The 14,045-nt window shown below is 37.5% G+C and overlaps 1 protein-coding gene across 1 annotated transcript in view; it reads left to right on the forward strand.

Annotated features, from left to right (window-relative positions):
* The window catches only part of LOC139136450 (probable serine/threonine-protein kinase qkgA), a 37,178-nt gene extending 23,882 nt beyond the window's left edge, over window positions 1-13,296 (forward strand). Inside the window, exons 3-8 of the mRNA XM_070704175.1 lie at window positions 4,799-5,099; window positions 9,337-9,635; window positions 10,034-10,136; window positions 10,390-10,535; window positions 10,844-12,116; window positions 13,244-13,296. Of these exons, the coding sequence (XP_070560276.1) occupies window positions 4,964-5,099; window positions 9,337-9,635; window positions 10,034-10,136; window positions 10,390-10,535; window positions 10,844-12,116; window positions 13,244-13,296 (2,010 nt within the window). The 5' untranslated portion in view covers window positions 4,799-4,963. The remainder of the gene's footprint in view (window positions 1-4,798; window positions 5,100-9,336; window positions 9,636-10,033; window positions 10,137-10,389; window positions 10,536-10,843; window positions 12,117-13,243) is intronic.
* Window positions 13,297-14,045: the final 749 nt, after the last annotated feature.

Genomic DNA, 14,045 nt, shown 5'->3' on the forward strand with positions numbered 1-14,045 from the left:
TGGCTAATGGCGGCCAAGTGGAAATCGAACTTATCTCGACGAGAAAAATATCATTTTCGACGATATTTCGAAAGGTGAATTAGCTAACTGCGATCACGTTTTGGAATGGCGAGTGATTCTTGAAGCTAGTAATCTGGTGTTGATATTGAATTTCAGATAATCTTTTTGAAAAATCAAATTACAAATCGTGTACAACTTGCAATGTACAGTGTTCCCTTTCACGACTCGACTCGACATCGAAAGAGAGCGTAACCATTAAAGCCCATCGTGACGTAACCAACGCGGGGTGGGCGTTGGGGACTTTCCCGCCACAGATTTTAGACTACACAACCGTTATTGGTTGACAGAGAATTTATATCGTCAATGTTTTCGCGAAAGAGCATGAAATCTTGGCGAATACAAACAAAATAAAAACAATGGAAAATATATTGTTCATGGTTCCAAGAATCAAAGGAGATAGTGAAATATAGTCACACGAAGGTTTATCAAAGTTTGTCACGTTCCAAAGTGACTATGTTTCACTATCTCAAAATAAAAACAATACGTGAAAACGTGTTGAAAGTTACACTCTTCACGGTAAATTGTTACAATTAGCTGCAATGTGGTCCCTGCACTATCCACGTTCAACTATCAATGCAGAAAAGGGGTGGTGGGTGGGTAAATGAATTAGGGGGAAGAAAAAGCGCTATGCATCATCATCATCATCACCAATAATAATAATAATAATAATAATAATAATAATGCAATAGTAAGTTCTTTCTGAGCAGAATATATCTTCCAGGATATTCTTACTTTTATTTGGGCTCTTTCAGCATTTTAACTTACATAACTCGCATATTCATTAAGAATTTTATTTTGCAATGCAGGAGAGTGAGCGAGTGAAGGGGCACCCCTTCCCCGCCCGGACATTTGTATGGCACCGTGAAGTGTACAAAAAAATACTGTCGGCTTTTAGAGAAGGGGTCCGACCCTGATTATAATATGGTCCATCCTTATCTGGTGTCAGACACTGAGGACCACAAACACTCCCTTGTGGAGTGATCGAGACAGGACATTCACTCAGGGATGACCTCAGACACTCAGGACCACGGTAACTCCCTTGTGGAGTGACCCAAACAGGAGTAAACTAGGACCGACTCAGTCATGGGCAGACTCACAGACTGATGTACGGGCTGATGTATCAGTGGCTGGGCCGTCACTGTGGCCTAGCCATGGTTCCGTATTCAATAAACAAGTTCAAGTTCTACATTAACGCTCGTCGTCAGATTCTTTCAATAAGATATGACAACAGCGTCAAAAAAGCGAATTCGTTGGTCTGGAAAAAAATACGAATTTCACTTGGCCGCCGTTAGCAACGGACCTTACACCATTGCCAATGTACAGGTGGAACTGAGAGCTCGGCTGAAGCAAAATAGACAACGTCGCCAAAGCGCGGTCCCTCTTTTGGAGGGACCGTGGTACTGGCAACGCTGTCCGGCGCGTTTCAAGCGACATCGTAACTGAGCTACCACGAGTGCTGTCCGATTTTCCCCTAGGTATGAAACGTGTCTATCCGAGCACGAATAGTTTCCTGAGCTTATGGGTGATAGACAATTGCGAACAATGCCGGAGATCAACCAGGTAACATTTTAGATGTGGCAAGACTGTGTAATCACGGAAAAGGAAATCTACTGTTGAAAACACTGATTTAGTGCAGTGTTGTTGGACTATGTCTGGTTAGTAGGCAAACGATAGAGTTTTGAGCGAAGCAATTTTACATCATTACATTATTTGAAACACGACGTCGCCAATGTGGCAAATTTTCCACACGATCTTGTGGTCGCTCAGTTGTATCACAATCAAGTCGTCACACGTACTGTACTGTATGCGCTACTAAGGACGTACGTACAAGCGAGACACATTCGTTATGTCGAAGTGTACTACTAATCTCTTCGATGTGAGATTTTGTCAGTCATGAAAGGTCAGTTATGCAACTTTTCTTGCACAAAGTAAGCATCATCATAAATTGAAAAATACCATACTCAAATCGAGGTTTTAATAGGTAGAGTGTGAACATGGAAGTAGTTCAGCTTTACCCGGCACATGCTTGCATAGCCACCCGTTGTCACCTCGTCAGTGCAGGAAATTTCAGAACAGGTACTATGATGAAGGTTTTTTGTTTGTTGATGAAAATGAATAAATTCTAAATTGATTTGTTTTTCTTTGTAACAATGATTACTGTCGGTCAGAGCCATTGTCGGTCGTTAAAACTAAATTTAAAAGACTAAAATACTTGACAATCGTTGGACGATATTTCAGTATGTATGTATGTATGTATGTATGTATGTATGTATGTATGTATGTATGTATGTATGTATGTATGTATGTATGTATGTATGTATGTATGTATGTATGTATGTATGTAAATTTAGGTTACCTGCGTACATATTATCAAAATCCGATTGAAATCTTTTTTTTTAATTTATTGCAATCTGAGAGTTCATCGTCACTTGAATCAAAATGCCGAGTGTTTCCCAAACAACATTTGATAGACTTTTATCATAGTCAGAAATGACAATTGCCCTGGACACTTAATAACGTTAGAACTTAATTTCCATTTGATGTAAATGTTTATGTAATGGAGTGAATTCCATTGCTTATGCATATGAATGACGCACTTCATGGTTTTTTAATGCCGAGTGGGCAACATAATGGCTAAAACAAGCCTTTGTATAATCGAGATCTATGTCAACATGTTTTCTGTGTGCATATTTTTATTGAATTGGTTACGTTAAAGCTATCACCACGGATATGAAATATATGTAGTAATACAGGTTCATTGAGTCCTCAACCGATCATATCACAACTCAAATTATCATGCACATATATTTCAACTTCATTCCTCCTGTGCAAAGTTCGAACTAAAACGTTGAAAGCATATCTGAGTAAAGGCCCAAAACATAAGATGGTTGTTACAGGTTGGAATAATATTTATTCAATCTCATTTAAGCAATGCGTTTTGGCATACAAAAATAAACAGCCAACAGGCTGTCATGTTATGTTAATCTGAAAATATAAAGAGATCCAAAGCGCAGTGTATGTGGGCCTACACATTAGATTCACTAATTACAAAACGGAAACTCTGTCATAAAATGACAATATAATTGTTATCATGTAAGACCTGGACACAAATACAAACATTTATGGCGATTCAAAATATATCTCTGTTGACCTAATATCATTTCAATCCGATCAAATCACCAATCATTGACAGTTGGTTTGAGGTTTCAAACCAATAGGCAAATTACATGAAAATACATAGGTGTATAAGCACATGCAGAATGACAGACAGACGGGTATGGGTACACACCGACAAACAGAAAGTTACTGGATGACATGAGCTGCTCTGCATTAAGACGTGAGCCTAAACCAAATGTTAGTATTTATAGTGTTCCGTATTTACGTGTTACAGATACATCTTAGTCATCAATGAATTTCTAACATAGTCTATGGTATGACACTTGTTCTATGCGTAAAAGCTTTACATGTCCCTCATTTAGTAAATGATGTTTTTCAAATATATATCTGTATCCATTTTCAAATGAATATTAAATGGTACCATGGTAATATCCTAGGAATATAACAAGTATGAATTTATCTGTTTTTCTGTGTCTTTCTGTCTGTCTGTCTGTCTCTGTCTCTGTCTCTCTCTCTGTCTCTTATCCCAAGCTGGTAAGTTTTATATACAAAAATATTGAATGATCAAAACTTGTACAGGACGCTCGAGAGTTCTATTTTTAACATAAGTATGGGAATGATAATTTGAACTAAGTTTAACATTTTGAAAGCATTTTAAAATACATCTCTGTCAGTCATTGTAAATAAAATCGATTTCTCTTTCCAAATTTCTTTGTTCAACCATACATTTCAAGTCATTTATTTGATTTCATTTAATTTCGAGTCACCGTTTTGAATGCTTTTATTCACAAATAGACATGTCACCGCATGTATGGATGACACATTTAAGTTTACCTATTTGCTTCCCCAGTAATTGTGTTCATGTGTTTCGCCATTCATAATTACTGCCCTTAAGGACGCCTCAAGCTGTACTTTACTATGTGTATTTGGTAAACGTTTCCTTTCTGAATGACTAATAAAGTCCATATGGATCGTAAATGGGCCTGTCCTCTTTTGATCATACCCTTTGGTCGGTACACTGCACTCATTTTCCAAGGTTATGAAGGGTAAACTTTTCCTCACATATACTGAAAAAATATGGTTTATTTAATTTTACGAAACGTTTATCGAAAACCCCACATTAGATTGGATTGGGAGCAGTTTTTATGTAAATAATTGCCAAAACAGGTGAAGTGTTCAATCAGACATTTATAATGATGCTGGCAAAGACTTTGACACTGAAGTACAGCTGTATATTTGTTAATTACTAGATTAGGTTTGGTACTTTTTTCCAAATTTACCCTTTTAGATTTAAACATTAATTACTTTGCGGCAGCATCTTACAGACAAACAACAACATTGAACTCTGCTGGAAACTGCTTTATTATCTTATCAGCCTCTATCAGTTTCTCTGGTGATACCGTATGCACAAACAGAGCTTGAACCAGGGAAGAGGCAACATGGAAGATGCAAAACTAAACAATACTCTAAAAGTTATTCGCTATGCTGAATAGTGTGGGCAGTGTATTGAGAGTTGTTGTTAAAAAAGTAAATATGAGCGCAGTTAGTTCCAATGCTATGTCTCCATGCTCATCTGTAATTCACCTTCATATTATTTGTCGATATCAATTTTTTCACCCAGAAATGAGATATTTCCATGTAATGTAGGACAACTTTAATATACACAAGACAACCCCATAGTATAGTAACCATATTATCGTAATTTTACCATCAGGACTTTTACAGAAGGTTGCAAGAACTATCACAGAGTAAAAGTACACACAAGAAAATTTATCGAGGTCGTGTCATGTTGGTTGGGGCATATGGTGCAGGAAAGACATCAACAAAACGAAGTCTTTTCGACGAGCCCTATGAAGAACGACATCTCAGTACAGATGGAGCTGATATCTACAACATCGATATTACAGAATGGATAATAAAGGGTAAGGATGATGGATATTAATTGCAAAACAATTGGTTTATGCTAATACTGACGATTTCAAGCGTGCGACATACATTAATTTCCTACTAGAAACGGTTGTCTTTCATGACATGTTACTGAGATCTCTAGGTGCCGTAATCGAACAATAATCAACAACAAGTAGAGAAACTCTTCAAATCATGCAATGTCCGTTTTGTGGTTGGCTAGAGGCTTATAAGCGTTAAGCAGATGTTTGTTGGTGAGATTTTCAGTTTTCTTGTGTGTGACCAGGTGAACATTACTGGCTCTTTTTATTTTATATTTCGTTGTTTCCAGCCGTGCAACATGTAACAAATTGGGGGCTTATCCAAGAAAACTTTACCTAATCCATGGGAATGTTTTGTATTTCACATTTCAGAATATTTATATGATTGCGTTAGCTATTCTGTTATTCATAACTATCATAGCAACCTCTAATGTGTTACTCTGGAGGTGTAGTTGTGCATGCGTAAAACAAAGTTGAAAAGTTTGGGTGATGTTGTTGGATATCACACCTTCAAAATAGAAGGCAGACATGATCAAAGCGATAACCTCTGAATTAGAATTTGATTATTATGATGATAGGACCGAGACTGAGATTGACGAAAAATTTGAGTTAGAGAAAGAAAGACAAACCTTTACAAAAGAAATTTAAGTGTTGCGAGCATAGCGCAAAACGGATAGGCAACAGTATGAAATAAAAAGATGAGATCGAATTGCAATTGCGACAGCAAATTGGATCTAGAGATTTTAATTTGAGCCAGAGTTTAATGTTACTAAATGCATTAAATCGGTTCCTGAATAGTCCGGAGATGCGATAGAATTCTACCTTTCAGCATTTGAGAAAATAGTCAGTCTTCCAGAGTGCCGGTACGTTACTAGACTATTTTATTGCAAAGCGTACTAGTTGTAAAACACTCAAGAAGTATGTTTGTCCCTATCTGATAGACATTCCCAAGACTATGACTTCATTATAAGTTAGTAAGCAAAAACACTGCGTAATTTTATACTTCAAGCTAGCAGACGTACATCGAATTTGCAAGCGAGAATTACATCTTCCCAAAAAGAGAAAACGTTTGACAATGTAAGAAAGCTTATCCTTGTGGAGGAATTCTAATTTAGTAAACTTAAAATCTGCACAAAAGCTGCAAGACATCAAGTTTTAGGTTAAAATTACAAGCATTACTGTACATGCTGTGAGGTTGAATGAGCTTTAAGACTTTGACTTTACTATGGAACCGGGTATTGTAGAAGCAGTGTCAATGCAAGTGTCATGACGTAGTTTGATCGGAGTACCTTGGGTAGGTCAGCATTACATTACAGAACATTACCTTTACCTACACGTGCGTGAAAACGCTTCAGACTGCGTTCACAAATAAAGGGGGAGGGCTGGAATTGTCGCGATTGAAATCTTATTTTTTTCAGATCCCTCCCCTCAATACTCTCAAAAATCAAATTCCCTCTATATGATCAAAATTTTTCAAGTACCCCCGAAAAAGCTATCATATAGCTACATATTTATAAGGGATGTACGCGCAGAAAAAATAAACATGTATTGCGCTGTTCTGCTCGCAGTACCTTGATTTGACGCACACATAAATATTCTGTAGTGGTTATAGAAATGTTGTCAGCAGCTTGTAGAGCCATATTCCTAAGGCAATATCTGAACATGATTGATTTTTAAATGCATAACTGGATTTTTTGGATTTATCAGTCGAAGTAGACTTGAGTTAATCCAAATCTGGTCGGGTCAATGGAACCCGCTGAAGAGCACCCAAATTGACCGTGACGATCATGAGAGAGCATGCAAATTGTGAATCCTGGCTACACTTTGCCAAATAATGAAAAACTGAGCACGGAGACCTACCGTAGTAATTTATTTTATAAAAAGCAACTCCTATCTCAGTGAGGTTTCCAATTCTGACAAGCAGTACGTACACATTTTGTGTACCATAGTCAACGTTTTTGTGAACAGTGATACACCTATTGTCCCTATTTGGCCATTGTCTATTGATAATTGTCAAGTCTCCTGGTCTCCCCTGTGTTGTTCTCTGGCCTGATCTTGTTAATAAATGTTTCACTATAATTAGCGTCATATGACCAGAACTCTTCTTAGATTACATCCGAATCAGAGCTACCTCCGTCACTGTTGGTATGCAGTGACAGTGACACTGCCAGTAGACATGTAGCAGGGCAGTAGCTTCATTATCCTCGGTAAAATTCACATTTTTGTTCAGTTTATACAACTGCTTGTTCGACTCCCTACAGCATGTTGAACTGCCCAGTATACACTAAGCTTGCCAACATAGCATGCGATGTTAACTGCATTTGTATCATTGAGAAGTGACTTTCAGTCTAATTCAGTTATCAAATATAGTGTTTACATATACAGGCTTCGTTGACAAACTGAATATTGTGTGTTTTAGCATGCTGTAGGGAGACGGCAAGAAACTGTATTTAATACATTGCATAAAATTGAAAAAAATCATCAACAGTTGCAGCTTCTGTCTCGGCCGTTATTAGGCCTACTTGTTTTTCGTATGAAAATTCAATGGCATTCATTTATCTTTAGATTTTTTCGAAATAAAAGTCATAAAATGCGACAAAATAGTTCTAGATTTTGTTTAATTATTACTAACATTAGAACCATTGGATGACATGAAAATGTTACTCATTTTTTGTTGAATTACCTACCAAACAATGGAATCTTAAAATGTAAAAAGAATAGGGACAAAATATATTTTCAGTGTCCTCCCCTTATATGCAGAGCAATTTCAAGTCCCCCTCTACTACCCAAGAATTATCAAATCCCCTGAATCCCGAGCCCAATATCAGTATTTGTGAATGCAGCCTAAGTTTCTTATGCAGCATTTTTGCAAAAGCATCAGTATTATGGAAATCAATCTGGAGTGGCGACATTGTCTTGATGGGTTCGGCAATAAATAGGACTTGAAAGCAAGGGTTGTCATTTCGGCCAGTTCTACTTGTAAGTAAGGCATCTGCACCACTCACAGGACATTTCAACCATTGTACTGCCTTTTTATCACACGATTAACAGTTTCTTTCCGTACAGGGATACTTCTGGGGCGGTATCTGGCCTAACACACATCGCGTGTCCAGCGAAGACGTCACCATTACACAGTTTCAAATCAGTATTACAGAGTGTGGCACTGACATAACTTACATGTTGGTATAAGTAGAAACCAGTGTGGACGCGCTTCTGACTGCATTCTAACTTCAATGTCCTGCTACATTCCATTCAACACTTCGCAAACAAAAATTAAACCTACATTTGTCCGATGCAAAATAAGTTTATAAAGCTATGAAAGTAAAATACGTACATGTTATATATCCTATCATCCGCTATTTTAAGTAAATTTCTAAATGTACTAAGTCTAGAAAAGGCACAAAACTATATACTGCTTTCATGGTTTAAAGGCTAAAATTGTAAACACCAAATTCAGCAAAGTCTTCATATTTTATCAAAAGCGAATTTGTGTACATATACTTACCATGAAAAGTGAAACGCAGAGCAATAGATGGTGATATAAATGCTTTATTCACACTTCAGACTGTCAGTGCAAAGGTTATATCAGACAAAAATCAATACGTGGAAGAAAATAGGGGTTACAGAAATGCTACAATGTAACATTCTATTGTGAAGCATTTTTTCTTTTCACCTATGCAAAGTGACATATATAAACCAGTGCATATATAAACCAGTCTTGGACAGATATTGCTGAGTTGTACAAAATGTTAATGTGTACGTCATGTGGTGATAATGATGAAACATTTTTAATTGTGACATATTCAAGGTGGCACTACTTCAACCAAGCCGTGTCTGGATACAGTTCCATATACAGGACGTGTAAATTACTTGAAGGTGACCTTACAAATACTGCGCACAAAAAATATAATCGTCAAGGCATTTTTCTGTGGAGAAACCTTTAAAGACAGTTTCGAACTACTGATTTTACAACTGAGGATACATATAATGTGTGATATGATTTAAATGCATAGGATTGTCGATACTGAGACCGGTTGTAGTATTAAAGTGCTACAACTTTTGCAAAAAACAATATTGCACTTCATGGTATCCTTTGAAGACCTAAGAATATTTGGAAACCTTCCTCCGAAAAATAAAATCGAAAACATATTTAGATAGAACATTCTTAAAGTAAAAAATACCAAGTTTGACTTATTTCTTTCACCCTTAATAGAGTTTACCACAAAATACAAAAAACAAGGTGAAACGTGCATTGAAGAAACACAGAAGATGCTTGGAGATGTTTTGGTTCTAGAAATGAAAAAATCTGGTGCAGACACTGAAGAGTCCGAAACGGTCGCGGCAAAGGTTGTGGAAGTAATAGAAGCGGTGAAGTTAAAGGGAGAAAAAATGAAAGATACTCAACGGCGTCTGAGAAAGCGAATGGGGGAAGCTGGTGATGTTGACAAACCTGACATTTACTTTAGTTTGTGGGATTTTGCAGGACAAAGTGTGTATTACATAACCCACCAGGTTTGTACACACAAATAAATCTTCAAACAAATAAAACTCTGTGTGTATAAGAAGGGCATGATACAAGCAATGTTATTCAATTAACTTTGCATTAAAGTAATCGCGCCTCTTTAATCCAAAGCTATCACATGTTTTTCTTGAAACGTTTTTTGGAAATGACAATTTATTCTTCTGTATTTAAAAATATACCGTCTATGCTTACTTAAAAGTTAAACAATTTTAAGACGTTGAACACGGTAGCGGAATTTAGTTGTTCATTCGAGTAAATCAATTTTCCTTTCCTTTCTTTCCTTGCTGTTTCTCAACCATCCTATACATCTTTTATTTTGTCTGCGTTTTGTTTTGATGAGTCAATGATGCATCTTAACCTGCATTCGCATCCACCTGTTTTTTATTAGGTGTTTTTAGGTAACCGTGTCATTTTTGTCCTTGTAACTGACTTGACAAAATCTCTTGAAGACATTATGTCAACGGTTGTTGAAGATGAGTGGACAGTGCAGGGTAAGCGGTATTGGTGTTTTTGCCACTATTTACAAACGTCAGTCGATAAGGTTAATTTAGATTTTTAAAACACAACACAATGATTGACACAAATTGAGATATAACACCTTAGGGTATTGATGGTATTTCCTGAGAGCAAATCACGGCATTTTATTCGCTGAGGACGATACATTATTATAGCAATGAAAGAGGTCTTAAAATCGAAGAATACGGTAGAACAAATAGCAAAGATAAACATGTCATTTTGCTTCAGAGTTCCTGTGTTTTTGGATGAACTCTATACATACTCATGCCCTTCCTGGATCAAATATCAGCTTGGAACTCCCAGACGGAAGTGTTCAAGAAACTTCTGCACCCCCAGTCATCCTTTTAGGAACGAAGAAAGACTTGCTTACGAAGGTACGGTTCGTATCAACGCACCAAGTATACTCCAGACAAAAAATTTCATGGAGTATGAAACAGAACAATAATCAATAACAGTTACTTCTGTCAAATAAAACACTATCATATATATGACTTTGTGAGTTGCCGAACTGATGTACAACTTCATTATTCTTTCTTTCCAATCTTTTCTCAGAAACTAGTACACCTTGGGCCATTATACGCACATTTTGCTTGTATGTTATGTTCTAAAAAGTTACATTCATTCCACTGGTCACGCCTTGGATGTGTTGTATTTTTCGTTTTGTGTCATTTTCTATATGAAGGGCAATATTCCCCTTGATGCCAAGGACGTAGAGGTCGAAAAAGAAGCGAAGAGACGGCTTCAAGAAATCCAGGAATACTTGCGAAGAAATGCCACAAAGGCAGTCAATGCACACATTGTAGGTATGATTGCCATTGACAATAAATCAAGACGAGAAGATGGCTGCACCGCTCCTGATCTAAACGTTGAAAAACTTCGGAAAAAGCTACAAGAATATGCTATGGAGTACTTCTTCCTTGGAAAGGTACCAGTGAAGTGGATACGTCTGGAACTGTCGATGAGGCAGCTTCAAAAAGAGACGATATGTCTGGAAGAAGCGAAGGAGCTTGGAAGGAAGTTGGACATGACAGAAGATGAAATAAACCAAGCTCTTAAATTTTATCACAGCGTTGGGGAAATACTCCACTTAACATCAATACCTGAGCTGAAAGACACTATAATCTTGGATGTTGTTTGGTTGGTAAATCTATTCAAGATTTTAATCACTCAGTCTCTGACTGACAAAGAACAGGTGGAGGATGTTCCACCAAAAGTGTGCAGTCTGATTGATGAGTTGCACCGTGAAGGAAGATTACATGAAGAGTTACTCGACTATCTCCTGAAACGTCATGATCGACACCAAGACAAAGATATTCTTCTGGCAACAGCGGAAATGTATGACATCCTTTTTAGGATGCCAGCAACTGACAGTGATACACCTGTGTACTACTTACCAAGCCTCCTACAGAAAGATGCGGCAGGAAAAAATGGTGTTGTGTGTCCAGCCGATAGCAAGTCCTGTGATCCGATTTATTTCCATTTCTACGGAAATTTCCTGCCTGAGGGATTGTTCTATAGATTGGTGGTTCGATGCTTGAAGGAATGGCCTAACCAGGCAATGGTCCTAAGAAAACACAGAGCTCGCATATTCATTGAAAATGATGGTTTCCATTTGACCTTGTGTAAGATAGGATCTGACATTGAGCTTAAGGCACTCATTATGAAAGAGTTTAAAGAGACTGTTGCATTTCAGCCAAAGCTACTCAACAATATCAGAAGTGTGGTCGAAAATGAACTAAAAAATCTGATTAAAACCTACACTCCGAACGTGACATATGAAGTATGCATCAAGTGTCAGTGTCCAAATCATCGCCCCGGCGAATTACTGCCAGGTTCTGAAGACACAGATGATCGATGTGTTGCAGTCAAAGAAGTTAAGGGGAAGGTTAAGGCTATCTGCAAAATAGTTGCGAAGGAATTGTTGTATCCTGATCTGAAATTGTGGTATGGTGCAGGTAAGAGTGTTACACGTCAAGTAAATAATTAAAATGACAGTATAACATTACAAAGATATTGTATAGAAATTGTGAGGCTAATCGAACACTTGCAATATGAGATATTTCCTGCTAGGTAATTTGACATTTAGAGGTTATTACCCAATATCGCCTGTTCCTGTGTCGTATCAGCATGAGTGTCATTTGTGCTGCGTCAGACACGAGACGAAGTCGAGTGTCTGACGCAGTACAAATGACACGAATGCTGATACGACACAAGGAACAGGCGATATTGGGTAATAACAGATTTATCATATACCCATGCCCATAATTTTAGGGAATTTTTACTAATAGAACGAAAAAACCTTTAATTTTGAGGCTTTACTTTATTACGCCTTGCGCATAAATATCAGAATGTTTATGTGAACAGGCTTCATTCATAAAGTATACGACGAAGATGTCAACATCACGCGCGACATCGCTGCAAGTCGTCCATATCTCAATGAAACCCAAGAAGAAAGACACCGGGATACAAAAATCGTCATACAGAAGGAACATTTTAAGGTGCAATATGCTATTACAACTGTAACCGATCAAAAACTGCTCAGTTTTAAATCTATCCTGATTTTGATCGTCGTACGGCACGGAGCTCGCGCGGAGAGGGGACACCATTTTGTTAGTTTACCTTTAGAGTTGCCATGTCAACAGTCGTCGCGCGCGCGACATCGCTGTCACGCCACGCGCTCAATACCGGTGGAGACCGTGCACAGTGCCGGTGCCGTGCGAACGGCAGAATGTTTGCTAGAAACTTGACCAAAAATACCATGGTAAAACATTTCAAGACTCAACGTGATATTTCCGTATTTTGCAACCAGAAATACCCGTGTTCTTGGAAGCCCTTCAAGTTTTTACGTCGGCGACATCGCTTCGCAGGCGGGGAGCAGCAGCCATTTTGTTGTTTACGTTGTTTACCAACAAACTGCTAATGTAGTTCGGGAAAACTCTAAAATGACGTTCATCGTGCATATCTCGACGTTTACCGTGAAATATCACGGCTGATATTTTACGTTGAACGTCACTAGGATGTAGCAATATGGCATGGTATATGATAAAAGAATGTAAGATCATGTTTTAACCTTCTGTTCTAGACACAGAAAGACCTATGAAAGACAATCCAGATTGCTTGGCGGTGCTGAACTAAAGACAAGAGGCACTAGGTATAAGTACTTTCATTATGAATACTTGCTACATTTTCACTCTTTACTACATGGAACTAGCCACTGACCTAAGAGGGCAAACTAAAACTTATATATATATATATATATATATATATATATATATATATATAATTATATATATATATATATATATATATATATATATATATATATATATATATATATATATAATTATATATAATCCCATGGTATTTTTCTCTGTTTGACGTCATCGTATACGAGTGTTTTTCGCGGAGCCGTACAACTTCGAGCCGAAGGCGAGAAGTTGTGCGGCTCCGCGAAAAACACGTCAAACAGAGAAAAATTCCATGCGATTATATATTTATCACATGAACAGTCTTCTTATTTTTCTTTGATGTGGATGGATCAAAATTATTGTAACAAATTGCAAGATTTTTATCGCGATTTTGTGTTTTATTTACGCGGATTACTTACATTTAATGAGTAAAGCGGTCCGTCACCCAGGAGATGTGCAAATGTTTACAGGTATACTTTCATTCATAAATCCCATTAAGCTTAAACTTTGGTACATGGAATGGTATCTCCACCAATCAGCATACGGATTCGATCACGTGCGCGTGTCAATCATTGTCTCGCGCTGGAGCGATGCCAAGGCAGTCTGCCATCGGTGGACATAGCTTTCACCGCGCTGGCGACGGATAACGATAGTATTTTGAGTTATTTAGAATATTTAGAATTATATTTATAAAGC

The sequence above is a fragment of the Ptychodera flava genome, chromosome 7 (genome assembly GCF_041260155.1).
Source record: "Ptychodera flava strain L36383 chromosome 7, AS_Pfla_20210202, whole genome shotgun sequence".
In the NCBI taxonomy this organism is placed as follows: domain Eukaryota; kingdom Metazoa; phylum Hemichordata; class Enteropneusta; family Ptychoderidae; genus Ptychodera; species Ptychodera flava.